Source organism: Amblyomma mixtum, chromosome 5 (genome assembly GCF_055824585.1).
Source record: "Amblyomma mixtum isolate Tamu chromosome 5, ASM5582458v1, whole genome shotgun sequence".
In the NCBI taxonomy this organism is placed as follows: domain Eukaryota; kingdom Metazoa; phylum Arthropoda; class Arachnida; order Ixodida; family Ixodidae; genus Amblyomma; species Amblyomma mixtum.
This window is the reverse complement of record NC_143016.1, coordinates 48751941-48769086: the sequence shown is the minus strand read 5'-3', so window position 1 is coordinate 48769086 and position 17146 is coordinate 48751941. Positions and strand designations below refer to the sequence as shown.

The window sequence follows — 17146 nt, the reverse complement described above, 5'->3', positions numbered from 1 at the left end:
GATACGATGTCCACCATATTCACAAGCAAACTGGCGGTCGGGGACCCAGGAGGGGCCTTCTAGGTAGCGACGGCGCTATCTCCAGATTCTCGAAGAAATTCTCAGGAATTCGTTCACTCCAAAGTTATTATAATGGTGGTTGGTTTCTGAAACGAAAACCAGGCCACGAGAGTTTCTTGGAGTATAGCACTCAGAGCCGCGACGTGTATTTAAATTCGGCGGCAACAAGTAGTATAGCAGAACATACCAGAAGACAGCGGTGAGAGCGAGAGACAAAGTTGGATAAAATATAAAAGTGAAGGGAGTAGTACAGGAAAAATGTCAACAAAGACGGCATATAGAGGCTACAGGAAAGAGAGGTGAGGTGCTGCAGGTAGCTGTAATCCAAAAAGAAATGACGTCAGGTGGCCAGGTGGCCAAATTATAAATAGCGTCAGATGGCCAAAAAAGCCAGAAATGCGAAAACAATCAAATACAAAGGAAGCTCGAAAGGAAAGTCAGAGAAAAGATGCTGAGACACTGTATACACGAAAGGCGAAAGAAAAAAAAAGAAAAGAGGCGCTAGTAACATAAAAGAATAGTACTCAAAACGAAACGATATGTAGTCACAAAAAGTAAGATAAGTGGTAACGTCCCGGAAATATAGAGACATCTATCATTTCTTCTTATTTAGACAATACAAGAAAATACGAACGAAAAAAAAGGGGAGGACGAGGAGGAGGAAACAGAAGATATAGAAAACGTAAACTAAAACACACACAACCGAACACCGGAAGCCGAGCACTAACACCACAACGGAAAATGCGCATATGTGAATGCAACTCTTCGGAAAAGGTGTAAATAGAAAAGCAGAAAAAGGAAAAGCTCGAAAAATGTGTCAGAATACCCAATGTAAGACTCAAAAGAAAACAAACCACATTAAGATTTTCGAGACAATTCGTTCAGAGTCCTAGAAGGTTCCCGTTTGCCCAAGCGGAATTTAATCCGTAAAAATCAGGAAATTGCAGTGACCAAGGTGCCTCGAGTTTTGAGAAATACATATTTATCTCGGGGTGTGTTGTATGCGCGTACGCTTTCAGTGCTCAATATATTTCTCGCCGTCCAATGAGCGCACTAATCATGCTTTTTTTTCCTCGCAGAATGCATACTGTGGATGTCCTGGGATACGAGAGACGCAATCTCGCAAACATGCATGGATCAGTACGAAGATAACTGCGACGTCGTACATATGTCCTACGACAGAGAAACGTGCAGCCCGCTCTTAAGTGTTTAAAAAGAAATCAAGAAGAAAAACTGGTATATTCATAAACGTGCTGGCCTTGCTGCGTTGTAGGCGATGGCATCGTTGATGTATTGTTTTATTGAATATTTAACTGGCAGTAGTACGTTTTGATTAGGGATGCAACTGCGCCTACGCTGGTTTAGTTAACATCACGTATTCGTAGAAAAGTTTCACATGAAGTTCAATAGTAGCATAGGAAATATTTGATGGCATTCGCAATAAAAATAGGTCAGTACTATATAGAAGGTGGAACCAGCTATAACGGACGCAGGCCGGAAAGGCAGAGGGGACACACACGCAACACCGCTTGAGAGGAGGCACCGCTGGAGCCTTCTCTCTCTTTTCCTGTGTCCTTTTTCATTGGTTCCACCTTCTGTATATTATGAACCAACAAGCGCAGAATTTTACACTCAGTCAGTGCTTCATGCGCTTGCCACTTTAGCATAGCATAAGGAAACAATGCGCATTCGTTTATTAAGAAAAATACGCCAATCCCCTTAAAGCTCAAGCAAGTACAGGGCAAAGAACATGTGATGAGTTCATGTTAAACATTGTAAATCGCATGCAATGATTACTTCAATAAACTATGAATCTTTCCTTCACCTGATGCGCAGAACATGCCGTTCAGAAGCTTCGTCGAAGTATAAAAAAAACACTCTTAACTAGCAATTTGGGCCCCCTTTCGGTATTGGGAAGAAAGCCATGCCCGCAGTTAGAAAGGCTGTACTTACCAGGTGTTCATTTTAGGCAGCTTTCAATCAAGTTTACATCATAAAATATACTTTGTGCCCGAGATTGACTTACACTACGGTGAGGTAGACAAGCGGTGCGTGCGACGCGAAGGAAGAATAATTCAGCGCAAAAAGTCGACCTTTGTCAACACTTTAGGAAGCGTTGTGGGGTATGTAGCGCGAACTAGTCCGCGTCGTTGGACACATATGAAATGAAGGCATTCTCTTGTCAAGACTACCATCCTTTTCGTGGCCTCATTCTCTACTATCGCGTTGCGTTGTCATGTCGCGATTAAAGACCGATAGGAACGATATCAAAGAAAATTATTTATAGTTTCCCTTTACCGATTAGACGCATAAAACAATTACAGTGACATTCTCTTCTTAACGGCACGTTTCAGCGTCACTAGACACTGGTATGTGTAAAAGGCGCGACGGTTATGCATGTGGAACCACACAGCTCGTACACCACGCCCCTGCGACCTCTTGACGCAGATTCGTTGGCCTTGATGGTGCTCTCATGTCCAGAGATTACGCAGCCCGTATATGAAGCCTGGAGGGGTATAAATGGTGGTATTTATTCTCACTGACACGTAACAAGCACTGACGAATAGGGAGGGCCCTTAATGAACATTTCTCCACACTTTTTATTACACAGGCAGTTAGAAAATAAATAATACGTTAGGTGCATAAGAAATATATGAATTGAAGCAAACAAATGATTCGATAGAAAATATGTGCGGATCTCCATAGTTTCAAACTCAAAGTTATTAAATAGCAGAGATCCGTGCATTAACTGCATCGTGTGGAGGTAGATACGGCGTATACGAATACGTGTAGCGTCCCATACAGAGTTTTTTTTTTATTCTGGCGGTCATTGTAAAGACTTCACAACGCTTGTGTGTGAGGCATAGTGGTAGCCTTTGCATCAGGTGTAAGTCATGCATTGTGCTTCAATGTGGAAGATGTATGCATATCGGCCAATTTGCTCTACATAAATTTTTCTGCAACATCAAGACGCACATTAAAGCAGTTGTTGAAATACAGATTTTATCAAAAGATTAGGGCCTGAAGAGTTTGATTCCTGGCAATTCCGGCTCTTTATGCGCCGCCAGCGTTCTAAATCGCTTAAGCGCCAGGAAAACTCCCGCCCATACTCCTCTTGAAATTCGTACTTCTGAGAATGGTGCAAATGCTCCACTACATGACTTGAAACCAAAGTCCCTTTTTATGTTCTATAAAGGTGCGTCGTATCTGAACAATCAAAAATACACTTGGCTCAATGGACAAAACAAACGCCAGAGATAATAAATAAATTCAGAAAGCTAGCCTAATAGCGATGCATATTATTGACCGGCATATTTGCACGTTTTGTAAACATATCCCGTAAAAATCATCATAAAAACAGCATTGCGTTGCGGATCCTCGTTATAAGCACCGGATGCTCATGCAAAAGCCAGTAACTCATAAAAGGGTAACGCTATTTTTGTATTGTTAGCATCTCTACTGTTGAAGGAAAGAGAAGTCGTCAAAGTAATCTTTTTCAATTGGTACAAGATATCAGCCAACAATGTTAAACAAGGACATCTCTCATACACAGTAATACGAAGTTAAAATCTGTATGTATGAGTTTGATGATCGGATGTTAGATAAATTATCGAAGGTGCTGGTTAATCGCTGCTGCTCCGTACTTCTTGACAGGAGAAAATAACTAAAAAAAACGCATAATAGAATGATGTCCTGAACCTTGAAATGTCGGTCTCGTTGAGACGGTCCTCTAGACACATTTTTTTTACAGCCAAATATTTCAATCCAGCAAACTAAACACACTATGTGTCCCTAGCTGGCGCACAAAGAAGACGAACTTGTGTTGAAAAAGAAATAAATTATTTTTCTTATCACTTCGATGAGGACTGAAGCCGTAGTTACAATGATTTTCTAGGCATAATCTTTTTGAAATGGCTGTGTCTTCAACGTAGAAGGCGTCCGCACTGTACATCAATGGCAAGAGTGCACTCTACGTACAGAGCCACAATACGTGAACAAGAAAGCCTGCACAATGAACCGCTGATCAACTTCCAGCCGTCTGGAGAGTGTAACCTGCTAGTTACACTCATTCTCACGGGGAGGACTGCATCTTTGCGCGTCATTCTCGGGAGAGTTCTTCTTCTTCGCGACAAGCAGCGCCAGTCACGGATTCTGCTCAGCTGAACCTGCGAAGGCAAGAAATAAAACAAGCAACCAACTAACTTTATTAGCCTGACCAGCTGTGATATCTATGTGGATATTCAAAGTTTTATGTTCAGAGCGTGGCGACGACGCTTCCAACGAGGCCATGAGACACCAATTTATAAGCACCGCCATTATTAGCGTTCAATGCAAAGTTCTAAGTAGTGAAAATGCATGCAGCGGGGTTAGAGGAGAGAACACGTTTTCTGCACGCCCCACGTTCGGGCTGCCGTCTGAAGCAGGGCAATTAAGGTAGTACATTAGCGCGGTATGGTTGTTACCCAGCATGCCTGGCAAGGGCAACGGGCAATGGCTACAGTCATGGAAATCTTTCGAAACAAGTGGCCACAATGCCGCCACCCCTTTCTTTCTAAAGACCAAAACCAATACTGAGCATCGTGATGGAATGTGCTGCTTCATTTATTTTTTAGGGATTAAAACCTTTCATTGCAATAGTTTGGTAAAGGCAGCGCTCACGTTAGCCGCTTTTGAGCAGTATTGTCACAAAACACGAAAACAAAAAGTACCTTTTTCCTCTTCAAGCTTAGGCCATAAGAGGTAAGGATATAGACATTATGGAAATCGCAGGAGCAAGTAAATGTGCCTCCGAGTTAAAGAAAAAGTTACTGCAGAAAATTTTCTAGGCCCAAAAGTCGAAAAAAGGATATTCCTTTCGCCCTGTAGTTCCTGGCGCGAAATGAGGAGGACGACACGCAAACGGTAGGAGAGTCCGCAACTTGCGAAAGTTGTTGGTGAGGGTGGTAGCAGTTACATGATCCCGACTCTTAAACAAGCGTAAATTAACTGTGTTCCACGCGGTCTGAGGTCTCCGGTGCACACTTACGGACTCAACTTTACCTGTCGTTCAGGGCGTTATGGTATAGGATGAAGCATTACCCCAACATGCAGCGCATTTTGCACAACGGCTTCTGGTCGATATTATTCAGGAATTTGCAACAACCGGCCCTGCTCTAAGGTTATCCTTATTATAGGATTTACCTTCCCAAAGCGACTCAGAGTACATTAAATTCTCTCCCCTCCCCCCCTTTGTGCCATCAGGAAATTAGAATCAAGAGTCAGTTTGTCACAGAGGGTGTCCACCACGTCTGTTTTCTGTTCCACTCGATAGGGTTCTGAAGCATAGGTAAGCTTTTGAAACCAATTTTATGTTGCAATAATCCTCAACAACCACCGTAACAAACTGTCAATCACCGTCTCACTTCTCGTTTCTACCTTTTTTATAGCCTCGTACAACGCTTGCTTTTAATAGAAGATCTTGAGTAGCGCTGCTTACTACTACGATTTTGTATTAAGAAAATAGAATGGCGGCTGCTATATAGCTCACACCTTACTCGCAGCGTGCAGCAGTATCCACTGGGCTACTTTGCGGCACACGAAAAGGCGCTAATACAAACACCGTTCACATTTCAAATCAGGAATTATAATACAATTCAATCCTCACCTTGCGAATCTTCCGATTTCTTTGCTGTTCCTTCCGTTTGCCGTGTTCGGCAGGCACGGCTCATGCGCTCCAGGTCTTGGCTCGTGGCTAGAATCAACTCGAACGGAAAGCCAAGGCCCAGTTTGGCACCGCGCGAAACCACTCGGAGGCTCGGCAGCACTTCTACCGTGAGCTCCAGAGGCCCCAGCTCAGCCAGAAGCCGCGACGCAAGAGCCAACCAGGCAGCGGCCAACACCGCCATCGCTGCCCCGTCGGGTGTATACCGTTGTGTGGGGTCGGACGGAGTCGTGTGTCGGGCGTGGCAACGCTAAGAGAGCGCCATTGTCAATGGGATGCACGCAATCGTGCGTGTGAGAGGGACAGAGAGAGAATGACGGGCGACGCATGAGAGCAAACAGGGCTAACAGCATTGACAAAGAGCGCCCCTTTGGAGGCCCCCCTCCGGACTCCGTGTACCGTAACACTGCCGGCACGCTGGCTCAGTGACGACGTAATGTGAGCGCTGAAGGAGCGCCTGTGTTGCGTGACCGAAGTCATCACACGCGGATGCCCGTGTCGCTGGCGCACAGCACGCATACACAGCGTGCTTTCTGGCTCTGGTTTGAGTTTCTAGTTTTGTACGCCTTTACAGGCCCCTTCTAGGGACCTGTTCAAGGGCCCTGTCCCTAGGGCCCTTACCTATAGGGGCCCAGTTCTATGCTCCTTTGGTCTTTTAAAGAAAGTGGGAAGGAGGAATCGTTAAAGGTTGATTTTGTGTTCTGCGAAAGGTTAGCCGTACGAGCTTGTCAAGTAGCGAACCATATTATTCGTATCAAATGAACACTTTTTCCAGTGGAGTTCATTTGGCGAAGCTTTTTGCTTTTCCTGCTCATACTTGCCTTCCTCGCGGACCCTTTGCCCTGAAAGGCGTCAAGCCACAGTTATACAGCGTATACTAAAAGATTTCTTGACATCAATTAGCATATGTTAGCAAAGAAAACAGAGTATGAAGCATATGGGAAAACCATTTGTGGTAATCAAAACATGCACTATGATGATGCATTCACCCGCGCAGCGGTTACTGGAAACACTGCACAAATCGGCTTTTAGTTCCAGCCTCAATTCTTAAAGATGCGAGCTAACCACCTGCTCATCAAACTGCTAATTCTCTCAGGACCAATTAATACATAATAATGCAGCCGTCCACACAAGGGTGAGGCGCCAAGGGAAAATAACACATGTGCTTATATTTCATGTCTTGGCCACTTGAATGCATTGACTAAATGTTCAACTTTCTCTCTAGAGTTAGCATACCAACACTATGAATTAAAATGCACCTTGCAGTTTGACACGGCTTGAGCGGAATTCTTTCGAAGAGACTTGCTTAGTTTTCGACAGAGGTGCTTCAGCACGGAGCAGCCACATCGCATGCCTACATATACCTAGAGATATAGCATTCATCTGCTGTTTTTTTGTAAATAACTCTCAACTGTAAACCGATGGGATTTATATCTGGGTTAAAAAGTGTATGATGCCCACTTGCGTTAACAAACGTGGTCGCAAGAAAAAAAGAAAACAAAGCAGACAAGGACGCGGCGCTAAGAGCGTACCACATACGATGCATGGTTAATATAGTCCTGCGAGCAACTCGAGCGTTTCCCGCCACAGGTTTCGCGGCCACTTTTCGCTTCAGTGCACACCGCGCCGACACGCGTCCAGGTGCGCCATTCGTACGCCGCTTGCTTGGCAACCCTGCGCACCTAGTATGTTCAGTATTGAAAAGGAAGAGGCTGGCATAACAAAAGGTCGGCTGCGCAGCGCGCACATAAAGTTTGCGTGCATCATACAGAGGAATCAGTGAGTAAAATCTTCCGCGTGCGTTTTTGCACAAGAAAAGGCTGTTTGTCCAGTCAAGGTCGCGTGTTGTGCCCCCACAGCTTAAACTCAGTCAGTTGAGAACACCAACAACCCGCCGCGGTGGCTCAGTGGTTAAGGCGCTCGGCTACTGAGCCGGAATACCCGGGTTCGAACCCGACTGCGGCGGCCACATTTCCATGCAGGCGAAACGCAAAAGGCATCCTTGTGCTCTGCTATGTCAGTGCACATTAAATCCCCAGGTGGTCGAAATTATTTCGCAGACCTCCACTACTACCCCTCTTTCTTCCTTTCTTCTTTCACTTCCTCCTTTATCCTTTCCCTCACGGCCTGGTTCAAGTGTCCACGGAGATGTGAGACAGATACTGCGCCATTTCCTTTCCTCAAAAACCAAAAACCGAACAAAAAACATTAATTGAGTGATTGATTCTAGAGTTGAATTTCTACACCGAGTTGAAGTTGATTCAAGGAAACTTCTACTATAGTTTGACACCTGAGAGAGCGTAATGAAATAACACGGCGCGTGGCACTCTCCACAATCAGGCACGGTCTCGTAGCGCCGAAAATCTCCTTCCGGGATTTCCAAACTATATTATGGTTAAGTATATTGCCCCCAAAGAGCGACTAAGACCAATAGGAAATTAAATTTATCAACTAGTTTTGTGGAGTCGAACACTGTCAGCCTTCTTCATGGATAAAAACAGGCGCATGTAACACGTTGTTTCACTACACAGTAGTGTAGTGGTGTTTCTTATTCCAATTCGCTCCTACTGTGCTTCTTTCCTTGTCAATTTATTACCACTTTCGTCTTTAAGGTGTGTGAGAGTACAATTACGCAAGTGTTTCATAGCTGTATTTCTAATCTGAAGCACTATCCACTATGCCTGAAACACTATCCTTCACCTGGGTGCAAATCGTATGTGTTGCGAATGATTTGCACTTTTATTAAAAAATTCTTGAACATTTGTTGCAAGAAACTGCCATATAAAGGAAGTGGACGCCAAGACAACCTTGCCTCAAAGTATCTTTTTCTCCTCTCCTTGCATTTTATTCTGTACAAAAATGCAAAAATAAAGATTGAATTCAACTGGATGAATCGATTAAAGAGTGCAAAAACAAAATGGTGGTTCAGATTCTGGCCGTTGGCTGGTAGCTGTTGGCTTCCGTCATGTCAGTCATAATTCGAGCACCTCTTTCCACTCCCTTGTCTGATGAATAGTTTAACGAGGGCTTCGAATCTGCCAGTCTTGATGGCATAGGTAGCTTAAGAGGGTTCTCGCACAGCTTCCGCCCTCACCGTTCGACCACGTTCCTACGTGGCACTCGCAGTAATACAGGACTAATATGTCCGCCTCTATGGACGAGGATGGCGCTGGTGAACACCTTCAACGTTCGGTTACACTACACATAAATAACCCCGAAAGCAGAAGATTAGATAGACGGTGCCATAGCTCATTTGGTAGAGCACCGGACGCGAAATTCGGAGGTCTTGGGTTCGGATCCCGCCGGCGGCATGTGGTTGTTTTTCCTTGTGGTTGTTCATCTTCCATTGATGAAAACCACCAATTATAGAAAATAAAATGAAGATACCACCTATGCTTCCTGGTTCTTGGTGACTATTGATTTCCTTCTGCATATATGAGCATTAACACACTACGCGATTGCATCATAACCTTCTGGCGGAGCTTAAGTGTCCCTTAGAATTTTTTGATGAAAACAATGTTTTAACAGAATCGCAGTTTGACTTCAGAACCGGTAGGTCAACTGAGACTTCGTTGTTGACACTGAAAGTCAACATTTTACAGAACATAGAGTAAAATGTTTTTACGCAGCCCGCTTTTCTTGATTTCAACAAGGCGCTTGATTCCTTAGACCAGGGTATTCTAATCAATAAGTTATATTCATGTAGGATCTGCGGGAATCTATTGCCACTAATTGAAAGCTATCTTCGTAGCAAAACTCATCCTTCATCTATAGGTAATGAAACTTCTGACTTGCTCCCAGTCCGCCATGGCGTACCCCAGGAAAGCGTATTGGGGCTCCTACTCTTTAATGTACTCATTAATGACGTTATTAATATAGACGACACGATTCAGTTTTTTATATATGCCAATGAACACTGTTCCTCTTGTCTCTGGCCCTGAACTTGACTATCTCATAGGAAAGTGTAACATCGCTGTAGAAAATTATCAGCCTGGACTCGCTGAAACCGACTTCGATTAAATGCAGCAAAAACAAAAGCAATAATGTTTCGTTCTAATAATAAACTTCTCTACCAGAAATAGGTGTTAAATTTTAAAGGACAAACATATTGATATTGTTATCGAGCATAAAACATTAGGGGTGTATTTTTCATCTAATTTTACTTGCGATGGCCACACTGACTACCTTTGCAAAAATTTCATCAGCTGCAGGTGCACTATCACGATGTCCTGACACCTTGTCTCTAAAATATAAAATCCAAATCTATTATGCATTGATTCAATCACATTTAAACTATTGGAGTTTAGCGTGGGCTACAACTACAAAACCCAACATGAATAAATTGTTCATACTACAAAAAAAAAATTGTTCGTTATACTGCAAGTCTCGAAAGACCCAGACTATCAGTAACCGCCTTCCAAGCACATACCATCATCCGCGTAGATAAGCTATATGAATTTATTTTTTGCAACTCGTTACAAAAGCAGGGGGATAAAAGAACAGGAGAATACAAGAACGTGGTTACCGTGGAAAGTAGAGGGTACGGCAGCGCTAAAACATTTTGACCCCTCCTTTAGCGGCAGCTGCCCACACTGTAGTGCAGTGTCTTCTGACACTTATCACATGGTGTGGGCCTGCCCCTCCAACCCCGCTAATACACCCATCCCCAACCCAACCCGGGAGGACTGGGAGGCGACCCTGCTCGGCTGCCACGGCTTACAGGCCCAACAAGCCTTAGTCGGGCGCGCCCGGGCGGCGGCCACTGCCACTGGGGTCCCATACTAGGGACCTCCACGTAGTGTTTGTGAGGATCGGTCCCTACGGGCTGATCCAAACATACCTCCTGTTCATTCTTAATAAATGTTTTCACCACCACCCCCAGCGTGACAATGCGCAAGTGGTCCGTGAATGCCATGGGAACCTGATGGTAGTTACCCTAAGTGTAGAATGCGGGTCCATGAAAGGACGGTACAGAAAGAGAAGGAGGGTATGGCAAGACTGTAGGAAAGCGTACCATGGTGACCATTCAGAACCATCCAGGAGGAAAGGTGTGGCGAGAGCGGGGGAATGTAGCACGGTCCATCAGCGGTAGCTGCTGCGATACGCGCCGCCCAAAGAGAGGATCATCAGAGACGCTCCGCTACAAGATCGGCGCACTGAAATGGAGACGTACACGAAAAACTACTATGTATGGATAACTAAAAACAGCGCCCTGGAACTATAAACATGCGAGGTCGCTGTCATATTCCCCACCACTTCACATCGCAATGTATAAATACCTTAACAACTGTCTCTGAATATCGAATCCACCGGTGGTAACCATCCGGTATGTTACTTTTTCTTTAGGGCGAGAGCATTCGTTCCGCCATGTCGAAAAAAATTATGCGCCGTTGGCGCTGGCTATCGTGTGAAGCCTTGAAGCCGGAGCGGCCAGAGCAGCCGCCCACTCAGACAACCTAGGCAAGCCACCTAGGTCACGTGACCTTGTGCCGTCGCCACAACTTGCCCATCGTGGGCAGTGGGGCATCGCTTTACCGCTACCAAATGCGCCCGGAGTGGTGTGAGGACTCCCAGGGATCTATGAATGTAAAGTAGAGACTTACCGATTCCGCAGGTGTGATCATTAACAAATTAACGTTATCGCGTCAAACCCTTAATGCGGAGCTTAAGTGTTCCGTCCAGTATTTTTTCTTTATATTTCTTTACGAAATCCCTCAAACTTAACGGTGTTATCTATCAATTTGCCATTTTCTTTAAAGTTTTTGACCCTGCGCTTGTAACATTACGTTGCCTCCCTGCTTTTGAGCCACCAATCTTCCAATCGCTATTCCCTGACTTGTATCACAGATTCATTCAAATCACCAGTATTAACTCTAAACCCTAAGGCTTCCCTTCCTGGAGAGCGACTGCGTCTGCATCGACATTCGAATGGATACCGCCACATTCAACTATAAGACGTTCAATTGTTTCTACAGATTTACCAAACAGTCCACATGTGCCATGCTAGTGGTTAAATTTCTTTTCTTAGCTTAATGTTCTGAGACACGCTGATCTAGCTTCAAACAGTAGGGCACTGTCGGCCCACAGGCTGCAGCGCCCCGCACGTCAACACAATCAACGCGCATTCTGTTCCGTGATGGGCAGCAAACGTCAACACCAACATATATTCTTACACCGCTCTCTTACCCTTGTCAAGAAATAGGAAGTACTATCGCTCTAAGAGAGCCATCCGTCGTCACACGCCAAGCGGTAACCATTTCGCGAAATGAGATCAGTTGTATACCTGTAGCGCACCAGCCATATTCCTTGGCACATTCATTGCGTTCTGTACGTAAGCTTAAAGATGTGTCTGCGCCGATTTGTATTGATGCGTTTTCGAAAATGGTAACATTCTGCGGGCTAGTTTTTTTACCTCGAAATATCGCAGCGACGAAGCTTAACGCGTTACGCGGTCCACCGTGATTCGACAAAAAAGTCGGGAGCGGCAACGCGTGACTTGCAGTCTTTGCTTCACAATCCACAATGAAAGTACGCAGGCCTGTCCACTGGCCCGAGCAGAGCCACAATCACTGCCACGTGCAGACATGTGATAGGAAAGATTGAAAGAAGAGACACGCGCGGTAACAAAAGCGTTCGCCGAAGCGACGGCAAAGGCTTTGGCAACCGATACCCTCTTGTGGCAAGGAACCCTAAATACAATCAGCGAGAGGCCCTATGGATCTCAGCCCCGAAGATCTAAGACAGCCGGCAATGAATGGCGCAGCGCAATTCCAATGCCTGCGAGAGCCTTAAAGATCTCTAGATAAGCCAGTGTTCAGACAGCTAAATTATGCTACAACAACCGCTTCGCAACCTGCACGGGTTGGCGGAGTTGTCGTTCCGCTCCAGCTGTGGCCGGATGAAAGGAAAACAAGAGCAAAAAATAGTTTTGCTTACGCACGTGCTTAATAAAAAGCGTATTGCAGAGGTCATTTGCAATGACTAGAGCGCAGATGCCGGCTGCGCTCGCAACAGGGACCTCAAAGCTCTCGCTCTGCTGAAACGATATGCTTAGATGGCAGCTTTCATTCCAGGTAAGTACGTACTCATTTGCATCTAACTTAGTTCAGGACACGTGTTAGAGACTCAGTCGAATGTCGTGCGTTGCAATTATAATTTGTAGAGGGCTTTGTAAAGGTCTTGGCCAAATATCTGACGCGAAACTTAAGTTTAGACTTGTTGGTCGTTCGCAGTGCAGGTATGTCTTAAATGTTCCTTTGTCTAGTCTTTTTAGCCTGGGGAATCTGCACTCTCGAAATATTAGTAACACGGCTTCAGTTTTGTTGTTACGCAAGAACGGGTACTTCGACGATGTACAGGGTCTGTTGTGAAAGTAGTAAGACTGGTTTTTTCCTGGGCAAACGGGCGGACGAGAGGCGGTCTTCGCGTGCAGGATCGTTGAAGAGGGATATTGGGAATGCTAGGGAAATTTGTCAGTCGGCTCTCGGCCGTTGAAGAGAGCAGGTCGCTTGTACTGTGAAGCCGTGTCGAAATGTCTCGTCACGCAGAGTCATGGAGTGTTTACTGGATCAGCGATACGCAATAAAATTTTGTGTAAATCTTGGTAAAACGGGCAAACAGACTCGCGACATGATTAAGGACGCCTACGGTGACGCTTCATCGGTAGATCCGGTGTTTTTTGAGTGGCACAAGAAGTTCCGAGAAGGTAAGGAAAGAGTGGAAGACGACGACCGCTCCGGACGCCCTTCGGCCAGCAAGACCAACGAAAATGTGTAGCGAGTGAAACAGTTACTGAACAGGGATTGTAGGTTGAGTTTCAGAATGATTGCTGATGACTTGAGCATTCCTAAAACCCAAGTTTTTGAGATCGCGACAGAAAACTTAGCCATGAGGAAAGTGTGCGCGCAGTTGGTGCCGGGAGTGTTGTGAGAGGAACAAAATGGCAACCGGAAAGCGATCTGCCAGGATCTTTTACGTCATGTGAATGAGGACCACGATTTTTGCCCAGCACAAGGCGGCAACGCTGCCTCAGCCCCCGTACAGCTCCGACTTGGCCCCGCCAGACTTTTTTCTATTCCCGAGAATAAAATCGACGCTCAGCGGAAAGATCACGGATCGGTAGAGGCGGTTTCACAGGCCGTGACGAGGGAGCTAAACAGCATTCCGGTCCAGGCGTTCCTGGAGGCGTTCGAAAACTGGAAAACTCATTGGCAGCAGCGTGTATGTGCGCGAAGGGTGCTACTTTGAAAAAGTCTAATCGTTTGTACTATTCTGACGAACGAATTTTATTTAAAAAATCAGTCATACTACTTTCAGAACAGACAATGTATGTTCTCTGATGGAGGTAGCATAGGTGGTAAGTTCCTGACTATTATGCTGATCTGCATCGTCATACGAAGTATGTTCACTGTCGGACAGAGGTCCCTCCCTATTGAATCCAGGCAACTCTACCCTGCGCCAGATGGTGGTCACCGAATCACCGCAAACTTCTAAATCTCAACCACCCACTTGACTTTCTGCCACCCCCTGCTATAGGTATTATTCACAATGACGTCCCACGGGCGGCGGCGGCGACAGCTCGGGCAGTGCTGCGAACCTTGCGAGCCTATTCATTCTAAAGTTGCATTTCGTGTTGTCGTACAGGTGGCGGAGGCGTTGGCGGGCCCGTTGACTCAGCGTCATGGTGGCCCGCAGACAGGTGTTTTTCTGAAACTTTACTTCGCCTAGCCACTTGGTAACAGAATGGAAGCTGTTCGAAGGCGACTCTAAAGCGGCACTTATACATGGGAGCAAAGCTGTAGATTTGTAAGCTGGCTCGATATTTTGAGGCCAGTTTGTGAGCTTAGATCAATTTTACACTTTCACGCTTACTACTCCAGGATACTTTGGATGGCGGAGCGCAATTCATGAACTTCGACAACAAGTTACTGTGGTTACAGACAATGCCGAAACAACTTAGCCGGCGCACCTGCATATTGTCGTCGTTGAATTGTTTCCGAGAAGCGCGCTCCGTTACCCTATCAGCATTCTCGTATTCGGAAAAGTTGCTTTATGACGCTACTAGAATCAGCGGTCGGTGTCTCCCCTCCCGTTCTTCAAGAAAATGCAAACTTTCACGTCACGTGACGTTTTGTGCATCTTCACGCTGGCAGCCACTATAGGCATGTGAAATTTACTCCCCCTCTCCTGTCTGTTTAAGACCTTGAAGATAATTGGCACACGGTTCTAATGTCGTGGTGGCGACGCGCCGTTACTTGCAGTAAGTACTTTTATCTCTTTTAAGATCAGAGCCAGATCGTGCCACCGTCCCACCTTCGGAAGTTGAATAAACGGTCGCACGGTGCCCATGGCGTCGAGGCGTTTGTGATGATGTGGCCACTTATATAAGTGTCATAACGCTACCGAGGTCTCCCGCGGACAGCGCTGCAAATACTTAAGCCTGTGAGGTTCAAATAAATAAATAGTAACTCGCAAAAAACACTAAAAAAATTGGCAGTGGCTTAGCTCTGCTATGCCAGGATAGACGTACCGTGAGGTGAGGGCGAGGTGTCCACATTTCGGTGGACACCTGAACCAGAGGGAAGGTGCATATCTGCCCTCTTGGAACAGTGGACACCTCAACCGTGCTTAGCATGAAGCGCTCTCGACTGTTCGCAATGATGCAAATGAGATTTGCGGTGATTTTGAAGAATTCAGTGCGGTATTCCTGCAAGGCAAAAACACTTTTTTATAAAAGGATATTCTTCACTTCACCATCTAGTTTTCCAGAGGACAGAGACACCCCGAGTAAAGCTTCGCGGTGTCCCAACTACAAAGTCTGGTACGACTCACTCCATCCCTCTCCGCTCTTGGGCGCCCGAGCTCGTGACATGCAGAAGACAATGAGCCGAGAGAGAGGCAGCTCCGTCGTCAGCGTGCGGAGCTTAAGTAAGCCGGCCACCCTTCTGAACAACAAAACACACAAAACAAGATCAGTAAACACTTCGCCCCCCTGCCTTTTAGGAGAAATAAGGCGAAAACAAAGGGTGGGAATGAGAGTGCGCGGTAACTGCCCCATTGTGGTGCAACCCCTAAGAGGGGCTCATAACCAGCGTATGCGAGCGCGCAGATGGACCGATTGCACCACGACAAGGAAGCGACATGCTCAAACATGCTCCATGCTGTTGTCACACACCTGCCATCATTACAGCCTGTTTCATCAGCAGCAGCGAAGCAGCAGCAGTCTGGTTGCGCCCCCTGCAGGGTAAAGGCCTCTTCCATGTCTTTCTGATTAACCTGTCCTTTGCCAGCTACGGCCACCATATCCACGCAAACTTATTAATCTCATCCGCCCGCCTAACTTTCTGCCACCCCCTGCTACGCTTGCCTTCTCTTGGAATCCACTCCGTTACTCTTAAGGATCAGCGGTTATCTTGCCTGTTTACTTGAACTCGAAGTTCGTAATATACCCACAGCTTAAAGAAGCTCTTTCCTCTTACTCACTAGCCGCCTCGGTGGCTCAGTGGTTACGGTGCTCGGCTGCTGACCTGAAAGGTGCAGGTTCGATTCCGTTCGTGGCGGTGGCATTTCGTTAGAGGCGAAATGCCAGAGGTCCGCCAGAGGCGAAATGCCGTGTACTGTGCGATATCAGTGCACTTTGAAGAACCCCAGGTGGTCGAAATTATCCGGAGCCCTCCACTGCGGCATCAGTCATAGCCTGACTCGCTTTGTGTCGTTGTACCCCTTAGACCAAATCTTCTTACCCACTGGCGCAGATTGACCTCCACAACTTCACATATGTGCTCATTGACGAGCAAACATCTTTTACCACTCGAAGATCGCTTGTGATCGAACGTTCGTATACATCTGCCTTAGCTTTCATGCTACGGTATAGGGCATAAGCACACGGATACAATAGGCTCCACTGGGCTATACAGTTAAGTGAAACGATTTTGCGCAGATACAAGTGCGTTTGCTCATGGACGAAAGGGGCACTTTTGAGCCCTAGCCGCAGAATATCCCTTAACTGTCTCATAGAGAGGAGATGAACAGATGCAAACTTCTCCCGCATATGAAAATTTTATTCGAAAGTCATGCATAAAAACTGGATGCTTGGAAAGGCGTTCGGCCCCGCCGCGATGGCTCAGTGGTTACGGCGCTGGCTGCTGGCCCGAAAGACGCGGGTTCGATCCTGGCCGCGGCGGCTGAATTTCGATGGAGGCGAAATTCTAGAGGCCCGTGTGCTGTGCAATGTCAGTGCTCGTTAAAAAACCACAGGTGGTCAAAATTTCCGGAGCCCTTCACTGCGGCGTCCCTCATAGCCTGAGTCGCTTTGGGATTGCGCTAAAACTGCCTCCAGCGGAGACAGTCCTGAATGATAGGTTCAGAGTACATCCGTCGAACAAC

General features: G+C 46.2%; 3 protein-coding genes across 3 annotated transcripts in view; 2 read left to right on the top strand and 1 right to left on the bottom strand.

Moving 5' to 3' along the window:
* The window catches only part of LOC149342051 (uncharacterized), a 13712-nt gene extending 12439 nt beyond the window's left edge, over window positions 1–1273 (top strand). The window contains exon 5 of the mRNA XM_089542078.1: window positions 1140–1273. Within this exon, the coding sequence (XP_089398204.1) occupies window positions 1140–1273 (134 nt within the window). The remainder of the gene's footprint in view (window positions 1–1139) is intronic.
* A 1446-nt stretch (window positions 1274–2719) lies between these two features.
* On the bottom strand, window positions 2720–6304 carry LOC149342050 (uncharacterized). Its single transcript, XM_089542077.1, has 2 exons — window positions 5705–6304; window positions 2720–4226 (listed from the first exon to the last, which is right to left on the bottom strand). Exons 1-2 carry the CDS (start codon window positions 5943–5945, stop codon window positions 4204–4206), a joined length of 264 nt encoding a protein of 87 aa, XP_089398203.1. The 5' UTR covers window positions 5946–6304; the 3' UTR covers window positions 2720–4203.
* Window positions 6305–12744: 6440 nt separating this feature from the next.
* Window positions 12745–17146, top strand: part of LOC149342048 (uncharacterized) — a 57359-nt gene continuing 52957 nt past the window's right edge. Inside the window, exon 1 of the mRNA XM_089544354.1 lies at window positions 12745–12834. The gene's annotated coding sequence lies outside the window, so the exon portion shown is untranslated. The remainder of the gene's footprint in view (window positions 12835–17146) is intronic.

Bases quoted from the DNA above. Each gene is read 5' to 3' on its own strand.
- LOC149342050 (XM_089542077.1), bottom strand. From the start codon at position 5,945: ATGGCGGTGTTGGCCGCTGCCTGGTTGGCTCTTGCGTCGCGGCTTCTG. The intron at 4,227-5,704 runs GTGAGGATTGAA...TTGCCTTCGCAG, and splicing joins GAAATCGGAAGATTCGCAAG to GTTCAGCTGAGCAGAATCCG.